We start from the raw sequence: 24,128 nt of genomic DNA, 5'->3' as shown, positions 1-24,128 counted from the left end.
AGATCTTTGTGCATATAAAGGGAAGACATGGAAATACTTCGGCAGAAAAGCGACCACAGATGTAAGAGCACGCAAAAGAAAAGTAGCAAAATAGAAACATGAGACATAGCAAGTTAATTTGAAGTATCTATGAGTCTATCTATCCTATCAATCACAAAACAGTATTATTATGCACATTACTGAAAGAACTACTAAAATAATAGAAGTTCGTACTTCAGTAGTATAGGTATATCACGATCTTAACCGTACATAAAGTTGAGATAACAGATTAAATCTTTTATGGCAGGGCTGAGACTGATAGAATTTTGCTCCAAGAAAAAGTCAGGGATTAGAACTGTTCCTATGAGATCAGGAAGAGCTTGTTAACAGCCTGCCCCAGTAGAGCTCCTGGAATTAAGCTCTGAGAAAACAGACAAAACAGCACTATTCCCAGCGTACTCCACTACATCTGATCAACAGTCAGTGGTGACGGTGTTAGGCCCCTCACAATCTTCCTTTTAGTCCACCTGAACTCAGATCATGGCGTATCTTTGCATGTCTTCCTTGGATGACAATAGAGAACTATCTTAAACTCCAGCTTGTGGGGAAAACGAGGAGGCAGGAGAATGAACTTGTTAGTTTCCTGAACTTGTTAGTTTCCTGAAGTTAACAAGGTTTCTTGCTCTGACAGTCCTTACCTCACTATTTGCATTCATTACAAGAAAGCATATTACAGTTTCATGTTATGACAAGGAAATCGGCAATCCTGCAGCCTTATTCCACTTGGCTAGGTATCTCTCCCTGCCTCAGTTATGTCTGTTCTGATAATATCAACTGGAAAATCTCTCTTAAGCAAGAAGGCTGAGCACAGTTCCTAGCATGGGGAAGAGCATTTTGTAACAGTGTCTGCATTCCTTTGGAGAAAAGAAAAAAACCCAAACACTAAACTACAGCTTGTACAAATTCTACTAGAACAGAGAAAGGAGACGATGGTCAGTAGACAGTAAGTAAATTAACAGTTTTCTAAGTCTGACCTTATTAAGATGCCACACACGACAAAGCGGCTATGAGCTTAATTCACAAAGAACTCAATGACAGTGGGATTTCCACAGAATTTAAATGAGAAAAAGTGCTTAGAGCAAGCCACTCCATAGCTTCCCTCACATTTCCACATTCCATTTTTGCCTCCTAAGTCAGGGCATTTTGAAAACTTAGATTAAGCAGTTTGTCATGATAAATTAAGAACCACAAAGTCAGTGCTTCTGCACTGTATTTGCCTGCTTGCTTTCTGGCGCTTGTTGATGGTCTGCCTTGCCCATTTTCAGGGACTACAGTAATCAGTGAGGGGAAATAAAGGTCACTGCAGAGTAAGGCTGCTGAAGCCTTTTTCCTGTCTCTTCTTTTAAGAGGGATGAAGAGCAACAGAGGCTCTTTTGTTAAAACACCAGCAATTTGCTTGTCTGCTTATGCTGTATGGGCGATAAATTTGCCCTCTTATTATATGCATATATTTAGTAAGTCCCCCATAACAATCACCAAGCTAGAAGCTAACTAGTACTGCCAATGGCTCTGATTTTTACAGGCCTATTTTTTATGCATGAACATTTTATACACAAAGCACTTGGAATTAAGGTTAGACAAAGTTTTCTGAAAAATGAACAACAGGAACAAGATAATAAATCCTTTTAAACCCCCACCCCTCCATTTTTTTTTTTTTCATTTCCCAAAATAAAGCTTTTTTCTCCTTTGGAATGGCACAGCACCTAGACTTCCAGCTGTGAGACACACACCAGCTTGGGATAAGTCTCCTGGCTTAAAAGATCTGTTTAATAAAAAAATAAAAAATCCTTAGAAATAATTCTAATTTTAGACCACAAACATCTATGAAACTGTACAAACTCACAATAATATCATATTAGTAACTGCAGTAGCGCTAAGTTACCAGCAAACTATTTTCTAATTTTTTTTCCCCAATCACTAGATTTAACTCCTAAAAGGACTATTGATTTTATCCTTGCAGTATACCTCCTGAACTTGACATAATTACTGTCAAATTCTTGTCCTGCAAACATTTATCTAGTAAATAAGAGTTGTCTATAACACAGGAGGCTCTCTGAGTCAGTAATATTTGTGGGTCTCTCTCATATTCTTTCACAGTCTGCTTTTTTGGTCAAAAAAATTCTTTAATGACTGTTGACAAAATTTAAATACCCAAGATATGGATGGACACAAAAAATATTGTATCGTGTGCTTTTTTTTCATGCTTTGTTTTCTGGAAAAAGAGAATCACTGACAGAAAAGGGGAATTTCTGTGGGCTTTACAGTGTGCTGACCAAAACAACCCCTCCCCAAATCCCACAGTGCTTATTTTTCAAACAACATTGCACAAAAAAGCAACTCCATACATGTCAAGAATGTGACATCTACCATTGCTCTATTTGTAACAGCAAAGATAACATTTCTCAAGGAAGTGTCTCCTGCCTCCAGTAGGATTTAGCCCTTGCGGTAGGTGTTAAAGGACCAAACAGGCCTACAGACTGCTGCCCCTGCCTGAAACGGGACAGTGATCCATGACATTCAGCTACCACTTGGCATGATGCACCACACAGCAAGACGTTTTATTTTACAGAGAGGAACATCTGTAAAAAAAGAAAAACTTTGAACAACAAAACCACACAGGAACAGACATTATAGCCTGGCGTTTTTTAAACTGTTTCAAATCCTAACCATGTGAAAACCGAAAGAGGAACACGCCAGTGCATGACAATCCTGCCGTACCCCAGAACCTGTCAGCCTGCTGGTCACACCCCTCCTCTGCAGACAAGCAGTGGCCATAATGGCTAGGAACAGATCACAGAAGATTTGAGATGAGGGAAAGTTTTGCAATAAATTAGGAGAAGAGGAAAACAAAAGACTAGAGCAGAATATAAAGGTGAATAAAAATGGGGAGCAGGCTGCCCTACTAACATATTTTATTCTTAAATAGTGTTTTCTTTATATGCCTCACCCAATTTTTTTAAATAAATATGAAAACATGAATTTGCCAGATCATCCCAAAATGCCACTCATTTTATCTGTTGTTTCTGAAGCCTGTTAATATTCAGGCTGGGTTTTGAGGTCAGAATTCCAAGTCTGGGAAAAGAACAGCTGTTAGGCAGCATAAAGTAGTATTCTTTACTGAGACATTTAACTTGCATTCCTAGGATAGTCCACCACCACAGTAATGGCATCTTTCATATCAGACACGTAGTAACCATCCAGGAATTTCTCCTCCTCTTTAGACACCAACACCAATACCTAAAAATAGTATTTATCAATCACTACTTAGCATATCAAGACAGAAACATATTCTTTCTGGACTCTTAAGAATTCTTAATTCCTAACTAGGAATACTTGTTCATGGGCTTTTTTTTAAAAAAAGAAAAAACAGAAAATTGAACAGCTGTATATTAGATACACAACAGACACACAAAACTGATTTACTCTACTTCTTCAAAAAGTATTTCACAAGCCACACTAACACAACAAGCATTATACAATTCATGCAGACACCTACTCAACCCTTCAGGCCAGAAAAAAAATGCTTTTCATTAGTCTGAATTATTCTAGCATTGATACAAAATGAATCCAACTTCAGATTTGGCCAGCTTACAACCCTCTTCTGCATGATCACAGCTATTGACAGGCTATTTGTTTCACATCTGGGAAGCAATGCTACTTCAGACGTCTAGTGCAACTTAAATGTTTTTCTGGTGCATTCTCTTCTTCCTAGTTCAAAGAACAGGTCCAGTCTAAGAAATCTGTTAGCACTTCCTACAGTACTACTTTTTTACTTATAGCACTTAGCTTCTTTTAAATGGCCCTGCCTTTGCTCTGCAATCTATGAGGTACAAAAGACATCATTTTGCCTGCTGCAAGGATGGACTGATACTCACAGAGCAGTTGACCAGCAGCTGCTCAGGACAACCTTGCCCCTGCCATCCAAACCCTACAGGGATGGGTACAGTTACACTGCTTGTGGGATAGAAGAGGTTTGAGGTTAAAACCTCTCTCTCGTCCTATGACCCACAGCACACCATGACTACTAAAATCTCTCTCCCCCATTGTCCACTCATGCCCTTCAAGAAGTAGGCTGGATACTGAAGGCTTACTCAAGATTTGGCCAAAGTTTCAGCTATCTATGAAAACCAGGCTCAGCGGTTCACATACCCTTAACAAGTCACTGTGTTCAAAGCGAATACACTTAGACTACTAAGTCTGTTTTAAGAAATTAGTAAAGGATAACAATTTTGCTTCATATTCTAAGAACTGATTATCTCTGGAGCAGGAGCTTTACCAATTCAGAATTTCATAAATTTCAGAAGAATGCACAACATGCAGAGACCCTTAAAAAACCAGCAGAACATGCCATATGTTCTACCACAATTTCTTCTGTCTTTGCTTTTAACCTAACTATTAAACACACACAGAGCCAAACAAATAAAAAATTCTAAACTATTTCCTGACCAGAAAAAAACCTCCTTCTCACATGGGTGAGTTGATTTAATTATGTCAAATCACTTGAACAAAATTCCACTTTCCTGGAGCAGTTCCCTTAGAACCTTTCCTTCATTCTTTTTCATTCTGTCTTAATACAGTGAAGTCTGGATCCAAAGATTACTTAAGTAGTCACCCCCTCTTTCCATTGCCCTTAAGAAGCCCTAAACCATGCATTTGTTTGTTTTCAAACCTTTGCAATCTTAATCTAATGAGAGGAGAATTAAACAACAACAACAAAAAAAAGCGAGCTAGAGGGGTGTATGCTTAATCCAGTGTTTCATTTGCCATTTTTTAGCCTGATACTATGAAGAAAAGTACAGTACATTCTGGGGGTTTAAAAAAAAGAAAACCTGGAACCTTATAGGGGATCCAGGTTTGCTATTTAGCTCCTCCTACGTATATAGATCCCCCTCAGTCATCTAAATAAGTACTGCAATAGAAGAACTGAAATCCAGTAGTTTGGTGCTGTACTTGAACTGAAACATAATGTCTACATTAAAGAAGAGAAACAGCCCAATAGCTTGCTGGATTAGCACATTCTCCTCCCTAATTTGCAATAAATACTGCATGACTGTCTTGTGACAACATGACTTCTTACAAAGTCTAAACCAGTCATTCACCAAGGTCCTACATCAGTGAAACATTTCAACACTTGTTTAAACTTGAAGCGTATGAGTAACCCCATTGCTCCCCTGCTGCTGAGGACTGGGTATGCGATAAAAAGTTTTCTAAATAAAATCGTTCATGATTAGATATAAACAATGCATTTTAGATGCAGGATTACTGGTCTAGTTTGAAACTCACTGAAGTCAGCAGTCCTAAAACCGGTAGAAAAAAAAAAAAAAAAAAAAAAGATTCCACCATACTACTACTTACATCTCCAGTTTTATATGCAGTTAACATTATTAGTATTTTCCTTCCTGTTACCTTTAAGTACACAAATAATCACTTGATAATTCTCAGAGACGTATACACCAAAAATGCATAATCTATTGTTTGGGTACCTGTCATGTCGTACGATAGGTGTAGGCAAGACGCAGGTCAGGAGCCATCCAAACTCTGCCAGCGTGTGCAATAAAGGTCCATAATCTGTTTTAATTTCACACCCCTACATTAATAATTACAAAAAGTAGTAAAGAGACCCTGTACAGGTTTTATTTGCATTTCTACACATAAACTACAATGACTCTCCTCATTTACAATGAGATAATCCTTTGAGATGACACTGAACTATGTGGTTTGGTGGAGATTCGCTATCTCAAACTGAAAACTATTTGAAAAGTTAAAGATTACAGAAGACTACGAAAACAGAGCATATTAACTTGAGGTATGAGCCCTGATCCAGAAAGACATTCAAAGCACATCTCACTTGTAAATCTATTCATGTTGCTAAATTAATGCCTAAAACTTTAAAAACACCAGAATAGGTGTCTCAATCGATGTATTTAGGTTTTTACTTCATGTCTGAATAACAAACTTCTCACCTAGATATATACTTTGGTTTTGGGGGTTTGGCAGTTGTTTTTTTTGTTTTGGCTTTTTTTTTTTTTTTAATATATAAGGTCTTAGCTTTATGCTGTTTCTTTTCACATCAGTAAATGTATTTATCATCGAATATTTCAAAAGCCCTTAGTATCCTCCAACAAAAATGACTTTCAGATGTCATTAATTCATACCAAGAATCTTGTATTAAAATATTTTAAAAATTAAATAATTTTATTGCTGTACCATGCTATAGTAGTACACGTAAATTTATTAGAAAAAAATGAAGCCTTTCATATTTAGCAGTAAAATTTTACTAAGAATATACATCAGAAAACCATACTCAATTCATTCACTATCAATTTTTTCTTGTTCTGCTTCTAGTTCTTGCTATTTTCTTACTCTTATTTAAAAATACTTCAGCACATTGGTAGTGGAGCTGCACTTCCAGACCAATTTAGACATAATTTCAGTAACACATACATTTTAAGGAAACCACATTTTCTTTGGTGGTTCTATTTGTTGGTATGAACATTTGTAAAGGTCAGGCCAGAATCCCTGCAGCATATTTCTTTTATGCACGCTGACCAATGGCCACAGGCCTGACTTCATTTTTATGACTCAAGGCTTTAGTTTAGCTTATGCAGGTAGCTTCAAGAAACCATCCTGAATGTTTACCGAACAGTAGTACAAGCATTCTAAGGGGAAAAAAAAAAAAAAAAAAAAAAAAAGAGAAAACTAGAGGTAGGAAATTTTGTGGCTAAATAAACACCGATTTACCTCAATGACTGTCCATTGTTCAACAACTATTGCATCATTTCCTTTCCTGTTAGAACCTGGAACTCCAGCACCCTCTTCTTCATAGATAAATAATCCTTCTAAAGATTTGGGCAAGTAGTCTCCTGTGAACATAAAGATAAATATCAACTGAAATAAAGTTTCAGGTTGGTATCTTACTGAGATGTACACATGGCCTTGTTTTTTCTCATTGAACAGTCCTCTAAAATAAAATTAACTGAGACAACAAATAACTGAAATATGTGGTTATTTCTGCATCTAGTTACAACTTGAAGTATGCAAGTCATTATTCAAACCCTTTTTTCTACACAAACTGAACTACGAACCACTTCATCTTCTTAAAAGCATTAGCCACTTCCATCTTCAAATCTGAATTCCAGTTTCCTGTATTCAACATATCCCCCACAGCAGATGGGCACAAACCCTCTTTATAACTTCAGTATTGTACACCTGACAGTAAGTGCGGCTTTTGGTGTGGTGGGAGAGAGCATAAAGATAAGTGAAGCATGAAGCCCAAAGCTTAGCTACTGTTACTTAAGTAAACACGTAAATGGTCACAGGAAGAGCCTGAAACAGAAGTAATTGTAGGAAGATTCCTGATGGGAAGGAAGTTTCAGAGCACAGCTCTGACTCACTTGTCGAAGCCTGACAGCATCCGGTTGGCCCAAACTAAAGCTGTGCATCAAATATTGGTTCATTTTCTGGTTTTGCTTCTCGTAAGAGCCATCAGGAAACCTTTTGTGCAGATGTACCTTGACAGCTGACTATCTTAAACTAAATTTTAACAGTAAAATTATGTAATCCTCAGAATATCATACTTAAATCCTCACCAATATTGCAGAGAGAGATGTAAAGAGATGATTGTTTTTGCCCCAGCTTCAGAGAAAGGAAATAAAGAAAAAAAACACCTAACAAACAAATAAAAGTTACAGAACAACACTGGTCTGGTTTTAAAAACTGACCAGAGTGGAATGGAAGTTGTGCTACATAAACCAGTAATTCCTGGTTTTGAGCATGCTTGTTAATGTATTATAAGATACTGGCTATTTATTAATACTATTTTTTACTATATTGCATGTAGCAGATTTTATGTAGTTTGAGTTATAATTATTTAGATACTTGCACGCACATCTCTTCCGCATTTTCATAGAGAAATTGGACATATGTTATTTTTAGATTACACAAATATAAGGTGATTGTACATGCAACTGAGTGTATGGCTTCAGGCACAAACATATGAATACATGCACAACTCCTAGTAATTCATAAATACTCAATCTTATAAATACACGGACTTCGACCTTTCTTGAGCGTTCAGGCAGATAGTTAAAATGGGCACTCCACGTACAACGTTAGACTATTTCTTTTTCTATCATTGGCCAAACACAATAGAAAAATCCTAAATTTTAAACAGTTATTGACACAAGACACCTCCACTCAGTAGTAATTTGAAACAACCTGTTTATTCATAACATGTATCATGTCAAAACCATCTCTGTTGAAAACACTACATGTGCAGCTAATTGGTTTTCCTACCCACTCTGTCAATTACAATAGTTTATCTTTATTAATATCAGTACTCAAAAAAAAAAAAAAAAGTGCTGCATGACAGAAAACACAAACCAGAAAAAGCAAAAATATTGCCACAGCACTTCTTCTAATCTTAGGTACTTCTATGATCATGAGAGCCTCCAACGCAGCTACAAATTAAGGAAACATTACAATGATCCATATGGCTCCTAAAAGAGAACTCTGCTGACTCTGCAGAACATCTGTAGAGTCCAAACTAGAGGAAGATTTCTGCAGCTGCCTAACTCATATCTGTTATTTTTATTACAACGATAGCTAAAATTTGCTCATTACACTAAAGCTGTATAAAAGGACAACTGCTGCTAAAGACACCTCACATTCTAAAAGCAAACAGAAGTGCAGTGAAGATGACAATTAGATGTACATGCAGACATACAAGAAGTAATTCTAGTAATGGGTGCAAGCGCTTAAATACTTTTTCTCCCCAAAAAAGCATTTTAGGTTTCACTCTGTTGGATACCAAGCTTTTATCTGGTTATAAAACTCTTCAATGTTCACCTCAAGAACAAACATTTTACCTTAAGAACTCAGAAGCTAAATTAATTTCTTACTGTGGTTACAGACACTTGATCAGCTGCAGAATTCTGTCCACATAGTGAGCTGTGCCTTTGAATATATCCAGTTTAATTCAGCAGTGTCCCACCCATGAGTCTAACTGAGCCACATACCAGTCAATTGGGGCTGAAGCAGAAGCACCAACTGCTGCCAAGAGGCAGCATGAAATCCCTAAATAAGTCATAACCTGGGTATTAGAGATGGGATAGTTATTCACATAGAGGAGAGCAGACAGCTACAGGGGAATGGGAAGACTGTAAAGCTGTTGTTGGACAACAGCTGCAAAGATTAATTTCAACAGCTGCCAAAAACACCCCTCAGTGAATTGTAATGTATCTCCAGAGAGTTATTTTCCAGCTCTAAAAAATCTGTATTGAAAACTAGGAGTCTCTCCTCCACCAAAGGAAACTTTGCTCTTCCACTGACTTCAGCAGATAGGAATTATAATTTAAGAGCAACAAAGATGTCCAATACAAACTGTGCCATTAAACTGTTTATGTGCACAAAATAAGTTTGAGAGGGACTAGCTGCCAAATTCAGCCTGAGGTAAATATAGTGATATTGATGTGCTTGCATTCCTCTGACAATCACTAAATTTACTTCATTGCAGAGCTACAGAGATACAGTGATTTACACTCAAAACTAAGCTACTGAGAACAACGAAAACTGAAGAGTTCTCATTATTCTCAGGGTTTGATTTTTGAAGAACCCACATCATCTAACTTCAAAATATTTTGTGCTTAGAACTTTTTTTCATTTAAGCCCTTGACTAATCCAAGCCTTGCAAAGGGAATGCCATATGCATTTTATCTTAAATCAGAATATTAGAAAGAAACATTAAATAAGACATATAGTAAATATAAAAACTACTCAAACTCCCAGTAATTCTACCCTGTTTGTATAATTCATTTAAAAAACAGATGTAAAATGACTTATGAAAGCCACTTTAATACATTATTAAGTAAACTACTGCACTTGAGAATCAGCCTGAACATTCCAAAAATTGTTTAATGCCTCTGAAACCTTTTCAGTGAACTTTTTAGAAGACTTTTCTCCACTGCAGCCCTGTGTTTTGCTTGCTTACTGCCATAAGCATTTCCAAAAACACCAACAACTTAGTACAACCAAGAAATTAACAGATCCACCCAAAGACAAAGTATCACATTAGTGAAGTATAAATTCTAAGTTTGCTATCAAACAACTTTTATTACAATAATTAATACATTCTGAAACTGCAAGCTATGTCAGACTCTCTTGGTCTGTTCCCCTAACACTAGAGTACTACCATTTCCTTCGCATTATTTTCAAGTAATTGCACAACAGTAGCTACCTACTATTTTTTGCAACAACTTCTAATTTCTGGCTTTCGGACAAATTCAGTTCAAATGGAAATTAATCTCTTAATTATATATTTTACCAACAACAGTGTTTCAGAGTTCAGAATATTTCAGTCAATAAAGAGCTTCTCCTGTTGTCAGCAGTGGTACAGCACTGTCTCACAGCTCTGCCAAAGCTCAGGATTCTGGGCACAGCAGGGTGTACAGTGATGGGCCTGGGCCAGCAGCAGCGTGGCTGACATTGGGCTTCTGTGTGCTCATTAGGAGCATAAAGGCTAGGAACTCCAAAAGAGCTAGTAGAGCTCCAGAATAAAAACTGAGATCAAGCTGAAACTGGCAGAGAGTATTCAAAAATCCCATGGCCTGAAGCTCTATCGTAACGATTTGAGTGTTAACTGAGCTGGTAGATTCCTGCAGAAGAATGCAGGAAGCAGGAGGGACCAGGGAAGACATCTGTCCTAGCTCTGTGAAAAGGTCCTGGAGGATCTGTCTACCTACAGTTGAGGGCAAGGACAAAACCCTATTTCTCTACTCTCTGCATGTGTCCACATCTGACCCCAACAACCTGCAGAAACATCCTGAAACTTCAGGATCAACAGTCAAATTTTAATGTGATTTGGTGTTTTAGAAAGAATTTTTAAGCCCAGCAAAGAGCTGGAGAAAGCAGGAAGCACAGAAAGTCTGACTTAGGTTTAAGGGTACAGCAAGCACAATGAGAACTCAAGGTGTTCTTTTGTCTCATTAGAAATATTCAACAGAATGAAGCACAAAATCTACAGTGAGCAGCAGAATATGAACACTAGGGAAACATTAATCTAATTCCTCCCCCTCCCCCGTTATCTTTTCCTCTGAAAAAAAACAAAACAAAGAAGAAAGAACTAGTACAGAAGGGTTATTTCATTATAATGCTACACTACCTTCCTGCTTTAGAAATCCTCAATTGATAAAGCAGAAGTTTAAATTATTCAGAGCTCTAACTGCCCAGAAAACAAGTTACTCCCTTTTCAGGTATCATATTCTATAAATTTACAACTATCTGAACATGTTTACATATTGTTCTTCACACCAAGAAGCAAAACACGATCTACTTTTTGCAATTTATGTATATTTATGTTCTACATAAGCAAGTAAAAGCTTCATGATATTCTGGAACAGTACCCACCTTTAGAAGTTTCCCAGTGTACAAAAGAATCAATTAAGGACAATCCTTGTTTATAATAAAAGGTGGTTAATTCTAGCCAGTCTGCTTCCAGTGTACTAATAACTGGCCCCTTTCTTGTTACTTTCATAGACAAAACACCTTCATGATAGGTCCAGCAGGTAGAATCATCATCAAAAACATTGAAGACTGTATACAGCTTGTCTAACAAAAGAAAAAGGAAGAAGAATGAACCTCTGGAAGACAGTGCTCTGAAATAAAAATACTACTAATCTCTTATTTCAACACGGTTTTCTAATTCTAAGCAACAATTTTAAGAATTGTTTTCTGATGTGACTGTACTCAGCTTAAGCCCTAAACACGCTCGGGACGAGGTGAGGGGGGTACGCTCTGGGATCTGAGAAAAATTTGAACATACTACAGTTAGGTTGTCACTGGACCTTTTAGGTAGGTAGGTTTTTCATAGAGAAAATATACTAGAGCTAAGAAAAACCCAGCAGAAACGGGCTTAATTTCTGCTACTCATGGAATTTCTGACTGTAAATACTTGAAATTACTACAACTGAAAATTAAAGACAATTTTCTAAATTTTTCAATATTAAGAATGCCTGGTACAGTATTGATTGTTACCCATTATTTTCTGAAGATTACTCAAGTACTGGTATAATTAGTTGCCTACTGGGGTTTCCCACACAATAACTGATGAGTGTGTGAGTTAAGCACACAAAACCTGTGTATCCTCAAATGCTTTTTGTGTCTAGGCATTAATACAGTGCTATTACAGAATCATAAACAAGCATTCATCAAAAATAAAAATTCACAAATGCACACCATTTTAGGAATCACCTGTGACAAGTTATGAAGTCCTAGACATAAAAATATATTCTACAAATACACTCACACGTGTGTCACTGCGGTGGAGAAATAACATAAAGCAGTTGCCAGAAGAAATGCTCCCAGATTGTCTAGTACTTCAACATTTGAGCAGCCCAAATCAACAAACAAACCTCTAGAAAGCAGTATTAACATTGCCAAAACAAAGGAACTTGGTTTAGATGACCCCACTTCAGATGCTAGTCTCTCTAGGCTCCAGAAATAGAGGGAGATTTCCAAAGTAGGATTTGGACAAAGTTGTCTGAAACAACCTCTGGGAGAACCTCTCTCTGTTTTGAGAAGTGTTACCACACCCACTGCAAATGGCATCAGGTGCCTGGAATAAGGCAAATTCAGGATAAGATTTTGAATTCTCTCAGTAAGAGTTTTATTTTATCACCTTCACAGGTGGTTGTATTAGCATAAATGTGTTTATCCTGACAAACCTTAATTTCCCTTTCCCATATACTAGTGACATCACTTTTATGCGTTCTTCAGAAAAAAAATAATCAAGTTTCCCCCAATAAAACTATTCAATTACTGATGTGTATCAGAAATTTGCCTCTGCAAGTGGCGTATTTATAAACAGTCAAAATTCCTATGACCCTCAAGTCTAGAACTCACAGGTTTGCATCTTTTGAGCAGACCTAAATAAGAAATGGCACACTGAAGTGGCAGTACATACCTACATGCATGGAAGACTTTCTTTGAAAATTCACATTGGTATTTTTTAAAAAGATGGTTACATACAACATTTACAAAGAAAGGTAGTTAAGTTTTTTTAAGTTTTGTCTTAGGAAGTCCAGTAACTTTACTGAGTATTTGACTAGTAGTAGATAAGCCTGGCATATTCTTGCCCAAGCTTTTTGAAGAATTTCCTGAGAACACTGCCCATAGGGGATGCACTGTTTGCTAATCTACCTGGTCACACCAGTCTGCACAACCAAAGGTCCTTAACAAGAACCCAGATTTTTCTGCTTTTTACTTACAGGATTTCTATTCTGCTACGTATAGCAAACCCACTATTTCAAGCTGTAAGGAAAGAGTTAAGCTTTAACAGATCATGGTATAAAGGCTCAGCATGTTGTGCAAGAACTGCTTTAATTCAAGTGTTAAAAATAAGAGGCACATTGATTATCTCAGTGCTTAGAATCATTATCCTCACGGTCTACAAACTGGAGAGGGTGCTTAACTCTTAACAGGAAAGTGAAAAGGTGCTTTTGAGAGCAATTAAAATGTGTCTGGCCCATCAGGGAATAACCTATTATGTCAAAATGCAATCTGACATGGAAGTTTCATACTGCCTGCTTTCTACACAATATGATCTTGCATCAGTTCTCATGCTTTATGTTACTTCTTCCTTTTCACCTTTTCTTCCTAGAAAACCAGGAGGCCTTAGTGCTTCAGTATCAAAAGTCACTGTTTTGGGTAATCTCTCACAGAGAGTACAGTGTCTATCTCAGATTCTTCTACAACTAAGTTTTCCACCACAGCACCAACATTTTGAATGATACTTTTCCTTCCAGCACATCTTTTTAATGCTTACTTTTCTATAGTGTAAATTCATTTTGTAACAATTATCCTCTTTGATTTCATGGTCAATGCATTAACTTAAGTGCTCTCTTTCAGGATGCTTCTTTAAGGCATGTTAACCAGAAAGAATCCATTATGAACGGATTTGTTTGCTGTACATAATGTGAGTTTGCTAGAAGCGCATAAAATTACAGCTCTAGCTGTATGTCTTCGTTGTCAGTTTTGAAACAGGCAGGAGAACTGGAATCATAACATTCTTGGAAATCCATTACAGTTATGAATTGACACTAAGAGTAAGTGAAAACAATATGCATTTACAAGAAGGTTTTAAAATAACTGCATTATTTTAAAAAGAAAAGATTTTTACTGCCAAATATTTGTTATATACTTACCAAGCAAAAAAGCTATCTGCTTGCACCACATTTAAAATCAGAATTACACTGTGGGTCATTTTTTGGGGGTTTGATTGGTTTTTTTTTTTCCCCCTTTTTCTTTAAATTACAAACTAGAATATTGACAGTACATTTATTCTGTATGAGAACTGAAATATCATTTTAATATATTACCACAGTTCACACATACATAGAATAGAAGGTAAATATTTCTTCTGTTTCCTCAACCGACAACTTTTTAGAAATCTGTGTGCATTTAAGGAAGATGCATCTTCCAGAAGCAGTATTCGATACAACAAAACACCCTGTTATTTTTTTCCAACACCTTTTTAAAACAACGGCTCAATAAAATACCTTATTTCTGCAATAAACAAGCAGCATTTATTACCGTCTCCTTTTTGTGGTTTAACAGGGCTGACTTCTTTTCCAAACTGGAAATCTGCATCCGGTAACAGACCGCCTTCTTGCATTTCCTCCTCTATCCCACTCTCGGATGAGTGACCACTCAATGTCCCTTCGTTCCAGTTTTTATAGTTTTCATCAGAATTTTTTCTTCTGTGTTCCCTATTTCTTCTGCCCAGCGTTGATTCCAGCTCTGCACTTCCATCTGTGGTTGTTCCATTACAGGCTTTAGTTTGAGGAAAGTGTTGCGTTACAAATCCCACAAACTTCTTCCCTCTTTTAGCAGCTTCGTTAACCTGTATTTACAACAGAAATTTATGTGCAACATGATTTTAGAATTGCATGCAACTTTAAAAAACCCCACTTCTCTATATATGCTCTGTTTAAGTAAACTGCTGATTTTCAAGGACATAGAGACACAACACTGTACTGTAAGAGGGTGGCTTGTCTTTGTACGCCACCCACATTTCAAAGTAAATGGAAGTCTTCCAGCATGTCTTTGGACTCAGGCCAAATAAGGTGGCCAACACTGGTACTGACTTTAGTGTATACAAAATCCTTCATTTAGAACAAATTCAAAGTATTCTACTTGCTGTGTTGTAGTGATAAACAGTATACTGGTGCAATAAATTGTACTGTTTCTCTATAAACGTGTGATACCGGGCATACTAAAATTACTGACCACTAATACTATAGAAATATCTATTTGTCATGTGCCATGATTCATTATCCCTTGGTTGCTGTAGAGGCTACTCAGCTTCACTATTACTGAGAATAGTGAAGGAGCAGAGAAAGGAGGGAGCTAGAAGCAAATTAAAACTCTCTTTAACTCTGCTTTCAGCCAGTGGTCAGTCTTTTTTTCTGCTCTGAAGTCTCAAAATACAACTGTAGAATACATGCCACCCGTGGGATGTATCCGTTCTTGGAGGAAGGGTTTTTTTTGCTGGGATAAGGAGTGCTGCCATTTAGGAAGGTGATCCCACTGCTATCTTCTGCTACACGCTCCCCTGCACAGTAGAAGTTTTTCCAGGAAAATACAGAAATCCCAACCCAGAAAGAAGAAACCGCCTGGGAAATACTGGATTAGTGAGGGCAGAGAGAAAAGGATCTCTACTCAGTTAACTCACATAAACTATTAATCAAGAGACTGAATAATGAATAGCTGATGGTACTACAGTCCCTGTCTAGTACCATGAGAGACTGAAGTGTTACTGTCTGCCACCATTATGTATGTACAGCAATAACATGATATGTCAATCACTGTGACTATACAGAGGTGCTGCTTCCAAGACAAACAAAATAATTTTGAATGTGACAAGCAACATGCAGAAAGAGAGGCAATATGACAGTCTTTTTCCTGAAATGCCACAAAGTGTCTTATGGGGTCAGAGCTGGTGTTTTTATTAAAAAAAAAAACAAAAAACAAAAACAAACAAACAAAACCACCACCACAAAAAAACCCCCAAAAAACCCAGTACTTTTATACCAGATTACTGCCTCAGTCTTCTTAAAACACTGGGGGCATTTAAAAATAAAATTATTTTCACTTACTACTTCTGTTCCAGATTTGCTTGAAAGACTGAAGCACTGCTAATTTCAAGTGTATTTTTCCTTTAAATGTTTGTCTGGTATGCTATACAACCAACCTGGCAATACACATATAGTATAAATGTGTAATGGAATCCCATTATAATTTGAAACACCTAAAAAATTCAAAACAAGTAATTTAGAAATTTTAAACAACTCTGTGGTAAATTTCAAAGATCATTAAAGATCTCCAATATGCTTTTTCCTCCACTTCTTTCCTTGGCAACTAACGTAAAAGATATCACTAACTCTTGTAATAACAATAGTTTCCTGTTTCAGCAAGTCTTCAATTTTGCAGAGGAAGTGAAACACAAAAATAACTAGAACTACAGCTTACATTCCAGTGGAAGTTTAGTTTTCTTTAACTATACCATATTTTCAAAAGCTGTGCCAAGCAAATATTTAATATAATTATGGTATATTTTGTATTTCTGTCAAAGAATCAAAAAAGTCTTTCTTAGAAACGGAATATATTCGTGTTCATTAGGAATACCTTACTTAACCCAGAACAACATAAAGCTTCAGGTTGGGTTTGGTTTTTTTTTTTTTTTTTTAAATATTAATTCCAGAAAAAGCTATCATACACCCTTTTTATAGACTGACTGAGAGTTTGGGTCTGATTCTGCTCTCAGTGGTCTAAGTGGCCATTCTCCCAAAGCTTTACAGAGCTCAGTAGTAAGTCCTAAATTAGAAAAAGCAACTAGTGAAGAAAAAAAAAAAAACAAACCTTCTTTTGCATCAAGGAAAGACTCTGTAGCTTCTATAAAATAAACTAAGGTTAAAACAAAACTAAAAAAACATCAACCACTAAATATAACTTACATGTATGGCAGAAAAAAGTCTCAAGAGAAGTTTGAACAAACCCTCCATTACCTTTTCTAACAGTTCTTTCACTACCTCATTTGTCAGTGTTTCATACATTAAAGGACATTCCTCAATCACCAGCCTGGGGTGCCTTTGTCCTCTGGGTGCTGCATGCTTCTGGCTAGAACAGAAAGAAAGCAGTCTTTGTCAGTAGTTTGCTGCTAACTTGGGCAAATGCTTGCATATAGAATTCTTTTCTTTTGGAATAGTTATGAATGAAATCCTGGCAATACTTCTTCATACCTTTATTTAGAACTCAGCGGGTTTGGGTGTTTTGTTCTGTTTCTTACACAAAGTGGCAGGTACTGTGTATTAAAATGTCAGGGTAAGTATATTAATATTTATCAGGAATTTAATCTGAAGACTGCTAACAAGTATCTTTTGGAAGCTGAGCTTTATTGACAAACAGCCCTGCTTTTATAAGAAACCAACCCAAAAGTCTCTGATAATGCAAAAAAACCAAATTTAAGCTATAAATTTAGCAAGCACAAACCAGATTCAGATTTGTAGAAAATACACTATGAATAGAAATGCTACTTCTACACTGTTAACATGCTGCTGTTCGGTTTTTGTAACTCAAGCAGAGTTGCAGCTATTGTATGAAATACAGTGTAGGCAAATACTAAAAATACAATGCAGTAACAATTACTTTGGGTTAGGCAATGCCTAAATCACTCAGTTCTGAGAATCTACAAGCTTTAAAACTTCCAATTAAAGAACAATATTAACATGTTTTACCTAAAGCCCGTTAGGTTACTACTCAGACAACAATACTTGGTATGTATTAATAATGTAATGGGATTTTATTTGGTGTTTCCTTCACACAATCTTTTGCTTTAGAATTAAACATCAATGAGATGCACACAAATATAAAAGGTAATTTTCCAGATAGTAGTCGGAGGTTTATATGCCTATAGGAAACCCAACATAGGTTCATATGGCACCTGCATAGGAAATTGGGAAACTACACCAAACAGTTTAACATGTAGGTGGCAGGGTCTTGTCCTTCACCTATTCAAGGGTCTAAAGGTTCAAACCACAACTTCAGAAGGATCCCACCTCTATAGAGATAAGGTGAATTGTGTGAGCTGAGCACTAGCAGTGTCAGCTCTTGGAAGCCTCAGCTCCAGAGAGCAAGTATTTTGCTTTTCTTGCTCAAGCATTTGCCCACATGGACAACATTCACCTTGTTTGCAGATGAATTTACAGTAAGTTGTATGAGCAGCAAATACCATGGGCAATGCTTGTTTAAGCAAAGTGTTTGAGAAGCTCCCTCAAAGGAATCACCTTTTACAGAAGTATTACTGGAGCGGCAGGGGGATCTTCCAACTTACACCCTTCCAGTCTTCCCAAAGAAAATGAAAGAATCTTTTTGTGCATCGCACTAGGACTCAGGAGAGAAGGGGGAAGCGCGACAGCTCTCAGTGCAATAAGAAAGCCACTTTTCTAGTTACTCCAAATAAGAACAAAAGGTTATCAGCTTTGCATTCAAAGGAACTAATGGTAAAATTTCTTTGTACATTTTCCTTATGATCAAATGGTGATTACAATGCAGTGAAAACAAGAGTAACAAGTAAGATTATAGAGCTGGCACAAACACAAACTCTTGACTCTCCCTCAGTGTCAAACTCAAGCTTTTGTATGCCCCCAATCACAGAACGACTATTTCCTTCTTATTAAGAAGGAAAAATAAATAGTTTATCTCTGACAAACACAGCTCACACTTCACAGGTTATTTTCCCCAAATAATGCTCTTGTAAGTGAACACACAAAGTTTTGAAAAACGAAGACGAAAACCAGACATGAAATAATTTAAAGCAGCTTATTACAAGATTAAACAAAACACTAGGAGAGTATTTGCTGCAGGTTCCAAGACAGATCATACTTTTATTATAATAAAAGTTGTACTAAAAATAAAAGGGTAAACTAACAATTTATCTTCCCACAAATTATGATAAGCAACTTTGGATTTTGTTTGGACATTTGCTAAGGCAAAATAAGCATTAGCCTATTGTGTGATTAGCTTTAATTAAAAAAAACATTAGTAATTTGCTCACCTTTCTAGACAAGGAACAGTTATTTGATTCTCTGAGGTGCTCATGTCAAGTTGATAATAAATTATGCACGTTGAGCAATCCACTTACAAATCACTTCAGTAATGGACCAATATAATCAACTGATTTCACTATTACCTTGATTTTAATCGTGAAAGTACCACTCGATACATGTGACTTGCAGGGAAATTCCTTCTACGTCCAATTGGCAGTATAATAGGGTGAACAGCTCCTGCAACATATCCTTTGCTGTAATACTCTTCTACTTTAGATGCTATATCCAACACAGAACTGATCTTGATAACTTCTGGATTTGAGGAAGCTGAAAGCATTGAAAGCAGAAGAGAAGCACATTACACCGTGTATGTCCATATACTTTTTGGGTGAGTTCCTTTTATATAAACTACACAAAAGCTATCCCAAGGCATTTACTAAAAAGCTACAGTTCTATTTATACAAGAAAAAAACCAAAACAGATTCACAGCTGATTCAACAGTATTCAACTAGATGAAGTACGTATTTTTACAAGTTAGTATATTTTTTTTTTAAAATCTATTTGGCAATACTTTGTTGGATCTAGCTTTGCCAAGCTAATTTAAGGGCTGCATCAACATCTAAACATACAATAGGTCTGAATTTAAAGCAACTATTTTGTCTAGCCAAAGCCTTAAACTTACTGAAGCAGTATCCTCCAACCCTAGTTGTGAGGTAAATTCCCATACAATGAAGTTAAGCCTAGAACAATTGGTTTGTTTTTCTTAAAATACCTTTTTTTGGATCCCTTAAAAGTGATCTGCAGATTGTAGGCTGAAATTTTAACATAGTCCCAATCTTTTTTCCAGTAGACCTAAGTATATGTCACCTAAGCTGTGTGGTGTCACTAATTTCTAAGGAGGATCACTCTGAGTGTGTGCAAGCATTTCCAATCAATAGACAACAGCTAGGTACTACTAGCTATTGGGGGAAACTACATAAAGGGAACACTTTCTGGAGAACCTTTTTTGAATGGTCTGATCCACAGCTTTTGCACAGAGAAAAGGAAGATTCCATACTGGTAATAGATTATATATTCTGCTACAGTAAGTCTGATGGTCAGTATTTCCTGTTCCCCTCAACTCCAGCTGGAACTGTAGATACTCTCAGAGCCTCCACAAAGCAGGAAATCAATACTCATATACAGGAATTTAAGGACTTTTATCAAAAACACAGCAAGTCACAAAATCTACCTACCCTACAAGCTTAAGGTATCATAAACCTGGTATGAGTCTTCAGTTTGCCTAAACCTTTTATTCTAATAAACTGAATTAGAATTCTGCTGGTTCATGAGTGATGTGTTCTGTAAAACATTAATCTCTATGCTGCCTTCCCACTATAACATAGAGATAATACTGATATATATATATACATATATATGCATTACAGAGAGTTTTAAGGAAAAAAAACAACACTCAAATGCTTTTAAATACCAACTTTTACTAAAGGGAAAAAGGACTGGACGCTTATCACTGTAAGAGCCTTTACAGCTCAGAAAAGCTGTCAAAAGAAACCAGAATAATGTGTACCATGGGAAATGCACACTATCAAAAAGTATCACTAACATATAAATTGACAGTTTATTGCTGATAACTAGCAAACTCAACCTATTCATGTAAGCTCTGCTATTCTCAGTCATAAGGACACGGCTGTTTTATTGTCTTGTGCTACCTTGCATTTTTTTTTATTATTATTTTTAAAGCAAATAATAAAACACAGTCCTCCCTTTCATAGACAGATGATATTTTGCCCTTGGTAACACCTCCATCCCATGATTCCACTCAGCAAATCCAGGAAACATAAAATATGTATTGAAGAAGTAACTGCTCTACAGCCAACAAGCCAAAAAACCAGAAATATATGCAACACAATCATCACTTCATTGATTTGCAAGTGTCTTAATTATTTTTCAGTAAGAAAATTTCCTTCCTTAATGTGCTGTCAACAGGTATCCAAAATACTTTTATTTCTAAAAGAACTACAGCTAACTTGCTAGCTTTATAGCAAACTTCAGATGCACAATATTGAAGATTATGACAAAACAGCTACTGCATACATATTCATACTGTTCACGCCACCGAGAACTTCACAGCATGCCATTTTAGTGGGCTGATGTGAAATACCCTTGCATCAATATTACTTTTTTTCCCCTAATAGGAGAGTTGTGGCAAAAGCATAAGCATTCTGCTTAAACTATCCCTACTTTATGGTTAAACCAACCTCAAAAATCACAGCTGTTTTTGTAACTGAGATATGATTGAGACTGTAGAATTTACAATCCTTGACAGGCATTTAAAATTACACTTCAAAGTCCACTGCTCCCGTTCCTTTGTACTCTTCTATCCCACCAAGTGTGTGTGTGTGTGTGTGTGTATATATATATATATAAAAATTATTTTCTTCTTTGGGATTCTCCTGATGCAGAACCACCTCCACAGAACCCAAAGCTGATTTTTACAGTAGGGATGGGAGTATTTTGGGGACCAGGAGTGAAGAAGCCAAGGTGCAATGCACTGCTAATAACTAGTTAAGATGGGCAGGGACTCCAGCCAGTATGGTTGACCTAATATGCACGTCATGGCCTGGAAGAAGATCAGGACTCCTGAAAGTCTCCCCAGCAGGCTCATTTTGACTTCACATAGCATAAATCTGATGAAGCAGAGAATAAGGCATATTAAACTGAAATAATGTATTTATGCTTTCTATACTTTTATCTTAATGCAGGGCAAAGCTTATTGTAGGATCTTATAAAGGATACTAAGTGCAGATTTTCTGTTTTACTTGGTGCCAGATCCAGTGGTAACAAGTCACTCAGGCAAACAGAAGCCTCATATGTTGGGTAAGATCTTGGAGATACAGAGTACCATGAAGGCATAACACACAACTTAACAGCAGAGTGAAAACTAACTTTGGTCTAAAGTGATAAAAGGCTCTCACTTAGGTTTCATTTAGCCAAAGGATATTCAGGTAGCAACAAGTATGTAAGCGAGCTTATTGGGGTAGGGGGAAAAAAAAGCGCCCAACGTATTCCCCACAGTACTTGAACCAACCCCACGTTTCAAACAGAATTCAGAAACGGCTCCAAGACAGTATATACCACCATATTTTCCCCTGTATTCATGATCTTAGCTCTAAAGAGTAGAGACCTCAAACAAAAACCATTTTAATGTCAAATACACACACAGCTAGAACAATGCAACAGAAAGATAGCCGTGTTTACAAATCCACTTACAGTTAGAAACCAAAAAAATTAACCAACTATCTAAAACTGATCTGTTATTTAGCATTCATAATTCCACAGTAAGTCACAGAAGCTAAGCACTTTTTAGTATCAGACTAAACAGGAAAAAATGAATCTTTACTGCAGTAGTGATAGGTTATTAAAGTAATACAGAGATGCACCTTTATTTGCACTTGTTTGATGTGCTCTTTTCTTAAGTCACGACCAGCTCTACAAAAAAATCCTTCACACAACACTTCCAGAAACTTGTTACTTTAAAACATAGAACTATTCAGAACACAGACTATTTCAGAACACTAAATCCTTTTCAGTCTAAAAAAAAAAAAATAAAGTTTTAGTATCCTTTCTACTATCAGTAGGTAGTTCATGTATGCATTAGGCAGCCTAGCTTTATTTCCAGTACGTTACCACTACTACTTACTCAACACAGTTTTGTTTCTTCAAAAGAACAAGCCAGTGAGAAACTGTATGTGCAAATAAACAGAACAAATGTAGTTGGATGTCAAGTACTATAACTTAATAGAATGTGGCTTCTATTACTATATTGCAGTTTTTCAATCAGACTGATATATTTTAAATAAAATTATTACTACAGTCCTTTAATTTAGAATTAAAACTAAGCAGAGGCCAAGTTTTGTTTATGAAGAGTTCCTGAAAACATAACAAGACATGCACTTACGCTTTCTACCTTTATCAAAACCTTCTAGCAATTGCATTTACTTCAAATCCCTTTTACTAAGGATTTCCACTAGTTTGGGTTGTTATAAAATGCAAGTTACTACAAAGTGACTGCAGAACTGAGCTGTCTGTTCTCAGAGGGCAGCCATCTGGGCTTGTTTATGTTTTCAACTTTGTGGAACAGGGAGTTGCTCTGTTAGAGACGGGACACCCTCGGGAAGGAAGTATCCCACAGAGCACTGTCTGCCTCTAGCTACGCATACAAATTTTGTTTCATTTTGGTCACAGTTTCAAAAGGCTATTCAACAACTGCAGTAAAGCATTTGGAAAAAATAGTAAGACAAAACTAAGACTCTTACTAAAATATCTAGCAAGAGACTGGGGTGGGCGTAAGAGGGGAAGCTACTCCTGGTATACAACTAAGAAGCAGACTTACTTCTGCATAAAGTAACAAGGACAATGAGAGCCTGTTTTCAGAAGTTGAGCACATTTTAAAAAAATGTTATTCAAATAATGCTCAGGCACAGTGTATTTTCTGAACCGTCACACTGAATTCAGACAACCATTATTCAAAGCGAGTACGGATGGCAGTATCTGACTCACAGGAAACTAGGAAAATCTCTAACAGTTTTAGCCAGCTTCCTTAACAAGGACAGTTGTGTAATTTGGAGGGTTTGGTTGTTAAAAATACTTCAGTAGTTTCCATTGTAATTTTATCTAAGTGAGAACCTTCGTCATGATTTGCGTTTCAAAATAAAAGTCTTAACATTTCGGCTAGCTTTGATAAAAGTATCCAAGATGTACTGTAAGTCAAATGAGACAGAACTAAGTTAAATCCTATTCCTTGTTTTCTCAGAATAGTAAAGATAAAACATAAAAAGATACCTTCTAAAGTAAAATCCAGCAATACATATTCATAAGCAGAATCCGTCTTTGTTTCAACTTGTGGTCTCTTCAACGTAGAAAAGATTTTTCCAGGGCTGCTATCATCTGGGTCTTCCAGCTTTCTCAGTCCGCACCCCATGGCAAGAT

General features: G+C 36.6%; 1 protein-coding gene across 2 annotated transcripts in view; it reads right to left on the bottom strand.

Moving 5' to 3' along the window:
• The window catches only part of RFTN2 (raftlin family member 2), a 32,834-nt gene extending 8,706 nt beyond the window's left edge, over positions 1-24,128 (bottom strand). The window contains exons 1-7 of one of the 2 annotated variants that reach the window (XM_009643575.2): positions 23,982-24,128; positions 19,283-19,466; positions 17,100-17,211; positions 14,626-14,935; positions 11,443-11,643; positions 6,781-6,902; positions 5,523-5,626 (exon numbers count right to left, since the gene is read on the bottom strand). In XM_009643575.2, the coding sequence (XP_009641870.1) occupies positions 5,523-5,626; positions 6,781-6,902; positions 11,443-11,643; positions 14,626-14,935; positions 17,100-17,211; positions 19,283-19,466; positions 23,982-24,120 (1,172 nt within the window). In that variant the 5' untranslated portion in view covers positions 24,121-24,128. Of the gene's footprint in view, positions 1-5,522; positions 5,627-6,780; positions 6,903-11,442; positions 11,644-14,616; positions 14,936-17,099; positions 17,212-19,282; positions 19,467-23,981 lie in introns of both variants that reach the window. The other variant, XM_009643574.2, reaches the window with a different exon arrangement.

The sequence above is a fragment of the Egretta garzetta genome, unplaced genomic scaffold, assembly GCF_000687185.1.
Source record: "Egretta garzetta isolate BGI_Z169 unplaced genomic scaffold, ASM68718v1 scaffold297, whole genome shotgun sequence".
Lineage (NCBI taxonomy): Eukaryota > Metazoa > Chordata > Aves > Pelecaniformes > Ardeidae > Egretta > Egretta garzetta.
The sequence above is the reverse complement of the archived record's forward strand: the minus strand, read 5'-3'. Positions and strand labels throughout refer to the sequence as shown.